Here is a 15,322-nt window from a genome sequence, read left to right on the forward strand (position 1 = left end):
CTATGAATTGCCAGTGTGGTGTCTTCATACCATCCAACAATCCTCACAACATCCTTCACTGAACAGTTCAACACACAAACCAGAAGAACACAGGCATCCTCATCCTTAAGCTCCCTCTCAACATAATGAAATATATGAAATATCCTATTGTGTGCCGCTTGGAGGGACTGTATCATCATCCTTTAGCAGGATCTGTGAAAGGCTACAATTTCAGGCAACCAAATCACTTCAGTGTTCTTTGTCTAAGTATCTTTATGCATGCACATATGGATGGATGGATGGATGGATGGATGGATGGATGGACGGACGGACGGACGGATGGATGGGGTCTGTGCCTGTACCTGTATTTATGTACACACTAAATCTAAACTTTTAACTTTGAAATTGACTGATAGATAGTCGCAGTAGATCTTGTATGGTGCACACTGGCTGCTGAATAGCTGGACGGCACCTGGCATACGTTCTTTTTCCCCAGGATGACTAAAGCGACCGTGACACAGCCAATGGGGCTTGTGATATTGCACTTACTCTGGGTGGGACAGTCTGCAGGGCTGTGATATAGTTCTCCAGAGCAATGCGGCGACGGTCATTCAGCATGGCTTCCACCCGTGCCATGTGAGTCTCCACCAGCTGTTGTCTTTCATTTGCTGCTTCTTGTTCCAGTGATTCCACTTTCTCCTGAAAATGCTGAAAAAAACACCCATCACAACAGGAACAGTGAAGACATCAGCAGACAAATACAGATGTGAAAACTTTTGTCTGCAAATCACCAGTATGCTTCCTCATGACAGTCTGCCTTGGCTTCCACAATCTCTGTACTGAATGCACTGTTTATTGATTTCAGCAGGAACTGCTGATGCCCTCTATTCCTGAACACCTGGCCACATTTTATTAATCAAACATTTCAGCACAACCACCAGTGAATCCTTCATTTGACCCCTCAGACTGTTCAACACTAAGGAATTCAGCCTAGAAAAAGGTGCAGTTTGGCAAGCACTTGCCTCCTGTAATCATGAAGGCTTTCCACGTACCAAAGTGACTTTACAAACAAAACTACCTGGTGGGGAAAAAAAAAAAAAAAAAACACAAACAAAACATTCAAGCCATACAGAGTCACTGTAATTGCTTACAAATTGGCTATCAGGAAGAAAAAATGAGCTCAAACTCATTCCAATAAAGGAAAAGTTTTACTGGGCAAAATTTACAGAGAGCAATGTTGTGGGATTTAATATGCAATGCAGTCTGGTTCTCAGCATTACCTTTTTATAATTTTGCACTGAATTCCTCCTAGCAGTACTGAATAATACCTAACATAGCCACAGTGGGTTTCAAGGAGTGTCTGGCTTGTCAGAAATTTTGAATTATAGTATTATTTGGATAAAAGAATTTCTGGCTGAGGGTTTCTTTCAGATAAAACTGATGGTGATTCCTTCCTTAAATCACATTTTTCATCTCTGCTTTGAGATTAGGTCTTGCAGCTTATTAGTTTATCACATCCTAAATTTTGAGAAGGACTCACAGTGAAAGCTTTCAGTTCTCACTGTTGGCAAATCAAAATTCAAGTCAAATTCTTTCTCTCTACATACACACTCACTAGTTCTGCACTTCTGTTCCAGAAATTGGCTGCTAAATACAGAGACACCCAGCAGCCTCTAACAGCTGGAAACAAAGATAGCAACAGCAAGAGAAGAAAATAACATTAAATTCCCATATAATTATGTTTTAAAATTATACCACCGCTCACACCCATTGTATTTCAACTGCAGCCCCAGCTGTAAGGTTGCAGTAGCATTCTCCTTTACCTGGATAACAGCTTTCTTGTCAGCCTTTGGCAAGTTCTTTGCTTGGCGTTCTGCTTCTTCCCATTCTCTCATGACCTAACAAACAAAACACAGAGCGTGACTTTCAGATTTTCCTCTCTTGTCTCAGGGCCCAGAAACAGCCAAGCACTGTAGCTCAGACAATCATCTTTTTATATTCCTCCCCTCCTTTTATCTCTATAAGAAAGCAGTTACAACATTTAACAAAGGCAGAATCCTGTTATTAAATTAAACAAAAACTGAACCACTGTGTCTGAACACTGTACCAAGCTCTTATAAAACTTCACGGTGAAGCAACACAGCAGTCAACCACCCCTCAAGCAAAGGAAGTGGAAGTCTCTACAGTGAACACACCAACCCTTCTTCATCTCAGACGAAAAGGAAAATGTTTCCATCTTAGTGTATGCCCTTGGTCAAAAGAAGCAAATTTCTACTAAATGACATTTCTGGGGGGGAAGGAGGTGGGAGGAATAACACTTTTTTTAGATTTATTTGGACTCACTGGCCTTTGAGTAGGACAGATCAGGAATTACATGCAATTTGTGCTAGGCTGATCAACAACAGGTGCCAAACATTTCAAGAACTGAATATACTTTTGTCTCAAGTACAACACAGACAGAAAAGATAATCTAGAAGAACTTTCAGCATCATTCATTTCAGCAATATATGAGGCCATGTCCTGCAGAATAGAGGGCAGTATTTCAGTAATCAGGAAATAAGTTACTCTTAATTAGCCATTTGTGACATCTGAAACCTTCTCACGGTCTTACTTATGGACTTCATAACTGGCACATACTCCTCACACATACTCCTCAGATAATACTTTTTATGGAGTAACTGCTGTCACCAAATGCAGTGCACACAAATATGTGACTTGGTTATTTGCAAGATTAGCACAACGTCAGAAAACAGAAGAAACCTATAAGCAATTCCTCAAAACGCACATTTCCTCTTCTTTCTCACCCCAAACCACACTTTCATACCATTTATAACAGAAATTCTCAAACATAACCTTTCTAAAGGGGATTTAAGAAAAGCTCAGAGCTCCTATGTACAACTGAAATTTCATTGGGATAAATACCAAAGGCAAAGTATATCTGCTGTGTCTCACGTCTGCTAGTAGAGCCTCAATCACTCAGCTCCTGCCTCAGGCTCCCTAGTTTTCCAACATGCTGGACATCATTAATCAGGTTCTTTCCTGGACACACAGGAGAGTGCTGGTGGTGCCTGTGCCATTTTACAAAACCTCAAGGCTCAAAGGAGGCTTTTACAAGTCCCATTTCCTGAAATGTAATCCCTTCTCAGTTCTACATAGGGTTGTAGACCCTAACAAATAATCAGCATAAAGACAACAGCACTCAATACTGACTCCATATGTGAGATCTTATTGTCAAGTTTTCAGCTTTCTTTTGACTCAAACCTTGGGAATTTATTTCAAGACAACAATAAAGCACTCATAGTAAAAACAGACCAACTTACTACCAGTAATTATTTTTCAGACAGAAATTCTGGCCTCAATAATGGTCCAAATGAGTGGAGGGAGGTCTGGGTAGGCAAACGTGATTTTGAAAACTTCTATGTGGTTAATTGTTTTGCCTACCTCTGGGCTTCAGCAGCAGCTTGGTTAGACAGCAGTTGTTGTAAGTACAAAGGCCTGAAATCATTTTGGACTAAAGTTTCCGCTTACAGTTCCCAGTAAAAAAGATGAGCTAAATTAAGATTGTGATTTTTAAGAATTATAATACAGCCTAAAAATACCTCTTCAATTTATGTAATCTTTTAATCAGATAAATACATACCAATGTGTAAATTGTACCTAAGCTCTCAAGAGGTGGGAAACCAAAATTTACAAGGAAACAAGCTTACTAAAAGAGGATGTTCTGTGCTGTGCACTCAGTTTATAGGCTGAACCATCACTGTTACTCAGTGCACAGAAGATTGTACTGCTTCTCCAGCAAAGTAGTACTAAAGAACACGAAATGATAATGCAATTTAGTACACCGTGATGTGTTCTCAAAAAAAAAAACAACACCCAACTTACTAGTGTTCAGAGTGCTGCTCTGTATTAAGTGCACATTAGGTATTCATCTCTTAATTGTGCACTTAGGCCATATAACTAAGGTGGCCTAGAAAATGTCACTCACAGACACAGGCAGCATCTTTTTAGAGAACTGGAATGTCAATGGGGCCAGGGTATGAGCACTACAGAAGACCCACAAACCGTGGCATTAATTCAAGTGCTAAACTACAATGATACGTGTTAACGCTTGAGCATTGACCTAGATTGGCAAGTTTCTGATTCTCTTCTCCCGCCCCTCCTTTTATGCCTTCAAATCACATCTCTGACATCTGCTTAATACTCTTTATCACTATGAATGAGCAGTCAATGGGTTTTCAGAACAACAGCTCCTTGCAATTTTATCCCCAAACTAATCTTGAAAAATTTAAAGGCAATGACACTCTGCTAATCCGTATAATGAAAACAAGTATTGTGGGTAACAGGATAAAGAGACCTTTGACTGGATCAGGTCTCTCTGCCTATTATATTTCTTCAAATCTTTTAAAGCATTGAAGGTGGGATGACAAACTGAAAGGCTGCACAGGTAGCTGGGAGGAATGTAAACTAAGGGATTCAGAGTTCAGCTCAAGTATGAGAGCGAATGGCTTGTGAAGAAAAAAAGAAGGAAAAAAAAACAAACCAGAGTGACACGGCTGTTTGCAGAAACAATATTAATTGTAGAGACTGCAGAAACTCTGCTTTAGTGTTGTTTTTTGCAGTTGGGAAGATTTCAGTGGTTGAAAGGGGTGGGGGTGGGGTGAGAGCCTGTGTGTGTGCTCTAACTGGAGACGCAGCTGCCCTACAGCTACATATGGGCAGTTCCTACCACCAAGAGAAAAGCTGGGCTCTCACTGAAGGCCAGACCTTTACAGAATTATGAGTGATTAACAGCTGTATGACAGTACTCTGTGGAAAACCAACAAGCAGAAAAGAAACAAATACAATTAATTTTCCAGATATGTATGTGCAGAAAAAGGCCAAACTTGTCCAGTGTGCAGTTATAAACCTATTCTCCTTTACTGAAAGCACAGACCTATCAAAGCCACGCAGATTTATGGCTTTCCAAGGCTTTATGCCAGGAAAACGACAAGTTCTGGTTGAGATTTAAGAAGCAAGCTGTTTCAAAGTCAAACTTCTTCAGAACTCAGGACTTACTGCGTTGCAGACTTCTTTTGAAATTGGGCTGTAGGGGACAGCAAGAAGGAAAAAGGAAGCGGGGAAAAGTGTCATTCATTATTAAGAGCTATGCTAAGTACAAAAATCTCATTACACTGAAACCGGCAGAATTTATTCCCATTTTTTTTTACGCTGGTGCACAGAAGCACATCTGCAAGGAAAGAACTTAGACATTTGGGTTACAGCAATCACACCAGCAGAGGTGTTTGAAGGCCTGCATAGATAGAATGTCAAAATCATCACAATATGATGACTACTTTAGTCAAGGGCTTTTCTTTCACACTTAAGTCTTGACCTTTTTTCTGGTAATAACATCATTAAATCTCTTCAAAGAACCCTGAATGTAACTGAGGGGGGTAACTCCTGCTAAGCTGACAGCTTTAGAGAAGGCAAGAGCCCTCACACGCAGTAACAGAGACACTGTTATCCAGGCAATATGGTACTGTTGGTACTAACAAACCTCTCAAGGATGTTGGAACAAGCAGCATACAATGATCCAAAGTGGTGGTAAACCGCTAGCCAACTCTTGTTACCCACGTCTGCTTACAGATGAACACTATCAGCTACTACGGGTTTGTTGGTGTGACCCTACCTGATGAATATAAGAAAGAAAAGACCTTTGATATCCCCCTGGCACCCCTCCAAATTATGCACTGATGGATGTCACCCTTGGTATGAGAGAGGAGTGATGCTTTATACTATGTCAGAAACTTTTTTCTCCTCTCACAGTTACTAAGGGAGACTTCTTCCTATAATGTTTTGAAATCTATGTACATTGTATTGCATACAGGTTGTGAAGGGGGAAATAGAAAGTAAGCAAACCCTGATTAACTGAAACTGTATTCAATGTATGGAAAATATCTTCTGAGTTGCTTAGAGGACTAATCTTCGTCTCCTAGGAATCTAGACACAGACCACGCATTTTGACGTACACTGTTTGATGACTAATAGGATCAAACACGTTGTTTTAGATGCATTTTGTGTTTCATTTTTTAAACTATGCTCTCATCACAGAAAGAAACTAAATATCTTGAACACAACGCTAGCTCTCACTCTCAAGTTCAAGCTTGTTGAGGACTGCAGTATTTTCAGATATTTGCCTTGGAAATGAACTTCCAAGAAGCATGACTATTCTGGGAGACAAGGTATCATTAAGTTCCTGTCATAAGTACTGTGCACTGTATGATACCCAAAACATTGTCAACAGCCATGGAAAGAATAAATACAAGACATCAGGACATCTCAAGATGTTTTAAGGAAAAAACGTATAAATATACTGCTTTTTTTGAGTAAGGTTCAGCATCTGGTTTCTCCAGGCTATTTAGCAGCAAGTATTTAAGTGAGGGAATTGTACAAAAGTTAACGAACTGGAAAGAGAGAAAGGGGAATTGTACCAAAACAGGAAACAACTAGGGCAGTCTGAGATAAATTAACATATTTTCTTCCTGTTACATAAGAGAACAGCAAACATGTAAAGGTTGCACATGAATGGCTAGCCTGTTTGCATGGGAACACAGTTTTGCTGTTATTTAGAGTAGCATTACTTAGGAAAAGTTAAAAATTGTATGTTAATGTAATGCCCTTTTTACAGCACTGCCTTGGAAAGATTGTAAGACTTGTTCTTCCAGATGCCGTGCAGATGTAAAGGCAGAAAAACCTTCACTCTGAAGTCTGCAGGCATGGACAGAGAAGAGCAGAAGGGATTAAAACTGGATGAGGTAGAGGTGCATCAGGTCATTGTACAAGAAGAGCATAGACAACCCTAAAAAGAGTCTGAGGAGCTGTGAACAATGAACCAACATAACCATGCACAGAAGCAGGGTCTCTTCTCTGCCTGTCTATTTTGATGCAAGGAGAGAAGAAACAAGAGTTGTGATAATTTCATGCTGAACAACAGGAAAACTCAAGAAGAGAATACACAGAAAATCTGCATTTGCCATGATGGCATGCTTCAATTAAAATATTTAATCTCAATTTATTTTTTAAATGCTACAGTTTCCTACTCCGTAGATGATTAAGCTTTATACGTGAGCTAGAAAACATGTTTTTTTTCATAATTATCTGTTACAAAATAAAGTGTGCATTAAATCAGTACTGTTTAAAAACCAGCTCATTTATTAAATATGTGTATTTAGTTAATAACTGATTTATTTCTGATTATGTCATTTATCAAGATTAATGGAAGACTTGATTTTCATAAAAACTGATCATTCGCTAAGACACGATCATTTGCTCTCTTTTAATAAAAGAAAAAAGGACATTTCTGCTCCTTTATTATCCCCATTTTCCAGCCTTGAAAGAACCAGACTTTGAGCTACTAAGCCAAAAATGAATAAATATGTTCAGTGCAGCTGGAGGGCTTAACTAGTGACTCTCACTAGCATGGACACAAAGGGTAAGTTGTTTAATTTATTTGGCATTCTTTTTGATCTAACAAGTAACAACTTCAAATTAATTTTTAGTTAAATACATACTAAGAAAATTCCTGATTTTAAAGACAATATAAAAAGCGATAAATTGCCAAAAAGCAGGCCAGTGGTATAGGACCCAGAGTTACCACAGTTCACATGAGAAACAAGACGTGGAATGGTAAACTAACTGCTTTTTTTCTCCCTGCCCATAAGATCTTTTATTTTTAAAACATTTGAAACATTAGGTGGGAGAGGTTAGCTCAGTGCTATACAAGACATTACTCATAGAAGGGAAACCTGATTTTTAAAAACTGAAGTCACCTCTTCTTAAAAGCTCTGCAGGTGTTCTGCATACTTCAAGACATGTACTTTAATGTACTTTAAGCTGTGATTTAATCATCAGCATAGGCATATTAAAGATCAGTTAGATTCTCTTTCTTTCTTTCTTTAGGTACCTATTTTGATTTCTCAGATCTGATTTAGCTTGCTGAACTGCACAGAGTTGTGTTTTTTTGTGGTTTTGTTATTTTTTTGGTAAGAGTGACAAGGCAGCGAGCTGAGAGAGCTGACCTGCCTCACCCCACAGCTGTACGCTCATTAGTGCTGACAGGAAGGATGGCTGGGAACATCCTAATGAGGGCAGAGCACGTGGCAGTGCCAGCGTGATCTTCAGTCAAAGCCTTGAACCACAGCCTTCATTTATTGAGTTCCCCCAAATGAACATGGTAGAGCATGCAGAACATTTACCCAGAAGTTTTTTGAGGCTACAGTTCAGTAGCTTTTCCAGTTAACTTTCTTAGCCTGAAGCACTGTCGCTGTATATTCTCCCTGTATGCTGTTTCTGGGTGCCTATGCATTTGATTAGTTCTTCTGCGCAAACCTTTCAGCTTTGCAGAAAATAAAAAAAAAAAAAAACTGCAGTTTTTACAGAAATATTGCCCTTAATTACTCAAGTTTTACACTGCATATTGAATTTCGGAGACAACAAGAGGAGAATTTGAGGACTATTCCAGGAAAAGCTGCCATGTTTACTGTATGTGGTTTCAAGCAATGACTGCCTCATGTAAGATGCCCTGGCCTATTTACTAGAAAGGTGCAAGATGTAGCTATAGTGCTAATAGAGGGGGACTTACACTAAGAGTCTAATCTCAGGTTTACTCAAACATTACAGCGAAAAGCTGAAGGTTAATGTGTCAGTAATACAGCAAGGGAAGAAAGTTACATGGAAATAATAATTATTAAAATATCTACACAGTATATGCAGTGCATCTGAATTATACTACATTAATTTCTGTGTTCTTCCATCCTAAAAAAATATGCATCACAGGATCTCCTTTAAATCTTTCATATTTTTTCACTGCTGTTATTAGAGCAGAACTGTTGCAATTTTTATTAGCATTTCTGTTATAAACCCTGTTTTTGAAAGAACAGATAGCTCTTCTCTTAGTGTTCAATAAGATTAAAAACAGTATATAGTTTCAGGCTACATAAAACTCTCTGGTTTAAGAAAAAAAAGAGTTGGTTCAGTTGGACTGGTTGAGTTCAGAAGCACTGATTTCTCCTCTTTGCCTTGGCTTTAGATGCATTTTATGTTACCTTGAGGCTCAAGAGCATTAGATGAATATATGCAAGCTTATGTTACACCAGGGCATGGCCATGTATGCATACACCTGGAAAATGAAGCTGATTACAAGCAATCTACCTTAGCCTCTGCAAAGGAAGGATGAATAACACTGGTAAAGCTCTTCATGTGATTGTAAGAATAACATCACACACCAAACATTCTTCAACAAAAATGAAAGCAATTTTTAGCAGAGTTTTTTTTTTTTCTTTTTTTTCCTACCAGCATAAATAGCTGTAGCAACCTAGGGCCACAGCTGTGATCCAAGCACAAACAGATGACCTTGCCAGCTCCAGCTGAATTCTTAGATGGAGTCAGAAAGGCAGTAAATACAGCATTGCAGATGGGCACGGCAACTCGCATAAGCCTTAGGAAACATGAAAATAAAGGTCGTCGAGCATCTTACAACTTGAGAGACAAAGTTCCCTGCAATGTTTAGTGATAAATCTACGATACTATGATAAAGAAATCTCCCCTTACCTGAGACATCCTTTCACGATGCTTGGCTTCAAGTCTCTCCTTGGCTTTCTGGAAATGGGCATGTTCATTTTCATCCCCGGGTGTCTCCAGGTACTTGTCAACAGCATCAGGAGTGCTAGCAGCTGTGGTAGGGACTGAGGTGAAGTTTTGAGAGAGGGAAGGGAGGGAGAAGAAAAGCAGAATTTCTACTTAAGTACAGATAAAATTTAGTTGAACCAGGCAAGAAACATCTGTTCTAATTTTCATCAGAATAAAATCATACACGTAGCCTCAGAGGAGTATATTACATGCAGCAAATACATATAAATATACAAATAAATAAATAAACATATATATATTCTCCCCTTCTCCCTCCCATGTTATAATCCAGAAAAAACTCTTCAGCACGAGCAGGCAGAGCAGTATTATCCAAACAGGTTAGAAACCACTGCCAAAGGAAAGAATTAGAAGGAAAAAAAAGCTTGGCAATGACTAAAGTACATAGACCAGCAGAAAGCAAACGACATGCTTTGTATATTAGTTTATCTTTTAAAAGCTGAATTGTAACACACAAGTGCCAATGCAAATACATTTTAAAGCACCTCTGGATCCCGTGGCACTTTAATAAAATACCTCAAATCCTTCCCTTAATGACAGTTTGGCCTCACAGATATTTACTTTATTTGTAACAATGTTGACTACTAAAACCCCTCATGGAGGCTGGAAAGCATGCTGTAAAGACCAGCCGTTCCCGTCAGATAACTAGGCTGTACCTATGCACCAGTAGCAGGAAGAGGCACACTTGGTATAATTCAAGGAACAATTTTTTAGCAGTAGCATCCAGCGGCTCTAGATTAAGTAGTGTAACATTTCTGTGCTAGAGACATAAGAGCAATTCAAAAAACTCTTAATTTTGTTCCAGCTACATTATCACTGAAATCTTCATTATCTAATCAGTTTCTTTTCCTTGGTCACTGTTTGTTCAACAGTTGCAAAGTTAATTTTAGAATTTTAACAAACAAATACATAGAGCTGCACAGGATTTCTTTAAAGTCTTATGACTACATGTACAATAGTTTACTTACAGAGGTGGTATGTTTTACGAGGAAGACTGATACAGGTAGAAAAAAAAAACAACCCACAGGCTTCCCTGCCTCCCACCCTTCAAACATTTCTCAGGTCTTCAACAGAAGCAAACTTCAGTCTGAAGATTAGGCTGAGCAATAATAACCAATATATATTCGTGACAACTCTCCTCAAAATAAGTTGAAATATAAACACATTTATGTTGGTTGAATTATTTTTTTTAATCATCAATTACAAGTACAAGCTCTCCATGTATTAGTCCCAACGAATGCATCCTCAATTTAAGAAAAGCTTAAAGCAAAATCCAACTTGTTCCTCAGATTTTACATTAGATGTCTAACACCAAATGCAAAACAAAAACAAACAAAAGGATGAACAGAAAGCCTTGGCTACATTTGAGATATGTGCTGTGTAAAAGGCACAGATGGGCTTAGGCTGCTGCTGATGGAAATTGGACGATGGATTTTATATGCTACTCACTGGAACATAGGATAGGCCTTGTTAGTCCCAAAATATCTACAAGCAACCCAAAAAATCCTATGGAGAAATCATAGGCAATGCAAACTGCCACTCCTTCCACCGCTTTTAGATGTTTTATAAATATTTAGTTGCAAGATTTGCATTTTGTCAACCTTTATATTACTGAAGCATTGCAACAAACAGGAGCAAATGAAGCTCCTGACAAGCCACAAAAGTTGTGAAAATAGAATACAACTCTAAGGCTACTCCTACAGCTTCAGACAGTTTTTTTAATGTGTTATAAAAGCATAAAAATTCTCTTTTGCTTTTAATTCTCAATGTTAATAACTCAATGATACGTGACTGCAATATTCAGCTTTGACAGCTTCAAGCGTCAAAGGATGGAGTGAGGAGGTGTGGGCTCCCCACCTCTCATCCTCTGCCACATTCCCTCATGTATCTGTACACACTGTCCATGTGTGTGCAAATCGTAACCTTCTGTAGCTATCGGATGTACTGTTGAGAAAGGGCAGACCTAGGAGCCTACTGTTCATACTAGCACAGAATGTCCAAATGGATTTTATTATGAAAACTTTCAGACAGTAAAAACTTACAGGGCCACTAATGTCCTGCACAAGTGTAAGAGGTTTCTGCTGGGGTGCAGCGCTGCCAGCTGAATGGCTCTGACCATGTAAGCAAATTCCAAACCCAAGACATTCAAAGCTTGGACTGAGTGAAAACATTTCTATAATGCTCAAAATTATTTAAAAATATCTTTCCTTTTCAAGCTCTCAAGCACCAAATTACTCTTTATTTTTCCTGAAGCTGCAGTTAAGTGTTACACATTTTAATTCCATTTACAAAACAAATGTAAAATCCTGCTTCAAACAGGGAGAAATTTAAGAGCTCCAGACCAGATTCCAGGGCCCTGTCTCCCAACACAGGTTAACCAAACATTCCTAGGGACGAGCCAGGCAAGTTTAAGGCAGCACTCTCCTTGTTTGCCCGCTGGAAGCTCAGGAACACCAGAGATGAATGTAAATACCCTTTTGCAATGTTTAACTAACCTTGCTGGATTTGCCTTCCATGACTCTCTTTCTTTCTCCCCAAATCTGGGTGAAATTTAACATTCAAAATGTGGTGTGGCAGCAAGCTCCAGAGTTTCTTAGGGCCATGTGAAGAAAATCCCCTTCAGCCTAAGCTGTCCTCTGGCTGCCTCTGCAGGACACAGCAGGTTTTGGGGTGAGTTCCAGCTCATTCTCCATCTTTCCCTGTCTTTTATAACTCTCTCAGCCCCAAACTTATGTCTGTAAAAATGTGAGTGGAAAGAAGTGAAGATCAAAATAACTGTCCAATGAATTATGCAAATTTAACCTTTAATTTATTGAATGGGGGGGAAAGGTCACCAGAATTTGCCATGAGATCCGCTAAGCCAAATGTACATTTAAGGTCTGGTTACCAAAAGCTGCTGTCTTGCACACGTGGCCTCTCCAGCTCAGATTTCCTGATGATACACTGGTTTCCCACTGGGACACTTACTGCCTGCTTCTGAACAGGCGACAATGCTGGGTGCTGAGAATGGGAAAGCCTGACTTCAGCACCGGGTGCCAAGGATGCCTGACAATGCAGCCCCCTCACAAAGCTGGTTATAGGATCAGCAAGCGTGTGCCTGGAGCACCACCAGCCTAGCAAACAACCGTGGCTCTCCAGGGAAGCTCCTCTGCTTCAGAGCAAGAGCAGGCACTTTGGGAAAGCAAGGCTCGCAAATGGCTGTTTGGAACCGCATCAACACTGGAAAATAAGAATTACAAGTTTCCTAGTGGGAGCCCAGAGAGCACAACCAAATCAAACAAAGACTGACTGCATGTTAAATGCAGCAGAGCTGGATGCCTGGGAGAGCCAGACTGCATCCAGGAATGCTGGAAGGGATGCGGGAGATACACTGACATCCACCTGCAACGGGCTCCCTTGAGCTAACGCTGAGGATGCTAATGCTAACGACGCGCGATAGTGGCTAGGAGGAGAAAGCAATTACTCCTGATCTTCTGCAAAACACAAGAGGGAGATCGCTGGCCAAAGGCTGGATGTGGTTCTCCATTGTGCACTCTGGCACGTCCAGAGCCGGGCACCAAGCACCATGCAGTGCCTCGTGCCCATGTACCACTGCTGGAGTGTTTGTGTGGATCTGTCACACATGTAGGTTATGCCTGCAGAGACCAACTTACCAACACTGACCACATCTCAAACTGCAGAGATAACATTTAAATGCTTAAAAACCAAAAAAGATACAATTTTCATTAAAAGGAAGTTCAGCATCATTGTTTAGGAAAATACTAAAAGGTAAGATGAAATGATCATACACAGTTTTGTCTTCTGTTTATATTCTGGAGCAGTTCTCTTATGAGCAAGTTAGCCATCTACGTAATTTGAAATCACAAGTATTTCTCTGACATAAAATATTCAGCTCTTAAAAACACAAAGCCCTGCAAGACTTTGCGCCCTGTATTTATAAAGCCTACAAATGATTATGTGAGAAGTTCCCCATCTGTTTTTTTAAAAGTGTAACTACCTACAGCGTGTTTAAAAGCCTTGCGATTCCAACGTAACAATAACTGGCAGCCCACCGCCCCAAAAGAGACTTACAGAAAAACTGGGCCTCCCTTCTTCTGCAATAAAGGAGAAACATTTTAAAATGTCTTTATGGCTGTTGGCATAAAACCTACCATTTCCTTTCCAGTACGTTTGGGAGTTTTATTTCTATGGATGTGTTGCATGTTTTCTCATATTAAATTGGGAACATTTGTTCAGACATCAGTTACGTGTAAGGATTCCTTAAAAATCTGCAGCTTGATGTCAGTTTTTGACCACATGGGCTCTTTGAAGGAGGTTTCATTTTCTATGCATTGTCTGTTTTATAATGTAACTAGTTCTAGTGCTGCAAGAAGACTGATCAAAAAGCACGTGTTGACAGCTGTGGAAGAAATGGCTATCAGATAACATTTCCTTCATCCTTGCACTCACTTTACCTGCCAATTCCCAAACATTTATTTTTTTTATTTTTTTTTTTATTACACTTACAAGTACTAACATTCCTGGAGACACAGGCTCAATAACAAAGCCAAATTAGGCTCTACACTATTTGTTCATTAACAATTACTAATATCAGAAGAAAGACCAGGAAAAAAAAAAAGGCAACTACATTTTCCCCCAGATTCTGGGTTTTACCATGATGTATAAAAATAATCCACATCAGCATCTCCGGTGAAAGAAAAACCGATCACTCACCATGCTCATCTAAAGTGGAAGGGTTGGCAGATGCCCCCTTCCTGAGTGACAGTGGCTGCTGCACGAAAGACAGGAAGCCATTTGTAAGGAGAGCATTACCTGACTACACTGTGGGATCCAGTGCATGCACATTCACTGCTTCTGCATTTCGCGTATGTAGCTGCCTCACTAATGAAGGATTAAGATCAAAGCTTTCAGTTGTTGACTAAGATCACAACTAATTATAGTACTTCTGACAGTCACAACTGCTTACGGAGTATCTTTAGCAGTAAGGGTTGCTGTTGTGAAATGAACAGTTTTACAAGACAGTGTACCAATGCCTTTGTGAATAAGCTACTCCTCTTACAGCAGGGTAGCAACACCCACAAACAGACTACACAACAGCGAAGGAAAATGCTGATTGCCTTTTTATTACACAACGGACAAATTACTGAACGATACAGGACAAATGAAGGCTGGGAAAGGTTTACATAAGATATGAGCAGATTATCATTATTGTATATGTAGGGTGAAGGGTGGATCAGGATGAGCTTTGTGAAGTTATGCTTGGTTAATACAATTTAATTACTTGAAGCACATGTCAAACTAGTATGCTTTTTGGTACCGAGATCAATACTGGGGCATGGACCAATAAGTGTATTTCTATACTATACATAAATTATAACTTACTGAATTATAAATATGGACAATTATTGCCCTTCTTAGCACTTTAAGCTGGAGGACCAGCAGGTACAGTTACACTTTCCCACTTTTAATTACTTCATACATTATTTCACCAAGATCACTTCCTGAATCCTGTCTAAAATTAAAGCAAGAAAAAAAGGCAAGGGCAGAGTTCCTCCTACAAAGAAGAGAGGAATGAAATGTGAGAATGAAAACCAGACATGCCCCCAGCTTTACTATTTTACCTATGAGTGGCAGGTTGTTGTTGATGCTTGTTTCTTAT

General features: G+C 39.5%; 1 protein-coding gene across 2 annotated transcripts in view; it reads right to left on the minus strand.

Moving 5' to 3' along the window:
- APP (amyloid beta precursor protein) overlaps positions 1 to 15,322 on the minus strand; it is a 214,084-nt gene that overhangs the window by 59,599 nt on the left and 139,163 nt on the right. For both annotated transcript variants that reach the window (XM_082781003.1, XM_082781002.1), the window contains exons 8-10: positions 9,568 to 9,701; positions 1,803 to 1,877; positions 529 to 687 (exon numbers count right to left, since the gene is read on the minus strand). In XM_082781003.1, the coding sequence (XP_082637129.1) occupies positions 529 to 687; positions 1,803 to 1,877; positions 9,568 to 9,701 (368 nt within the window). The remainder of the gene's footprint in view (positions 1 to 528; positions 688 to 1,802; positions 1,878 to 9,567; positions 9,702 to 15,322) is intronic.

This window comes from Aythya marila (assembly GCF_965140915.1).
Source record: "Aythya marila genome assembly, chromosome: 1".
NCBI classification, from domain to species: domain Eukaryota; kingdom Metazoa; phylum Chordata; class Aves; order Anseriformes; family Anatidae; genus Aythya; species Aythya marila.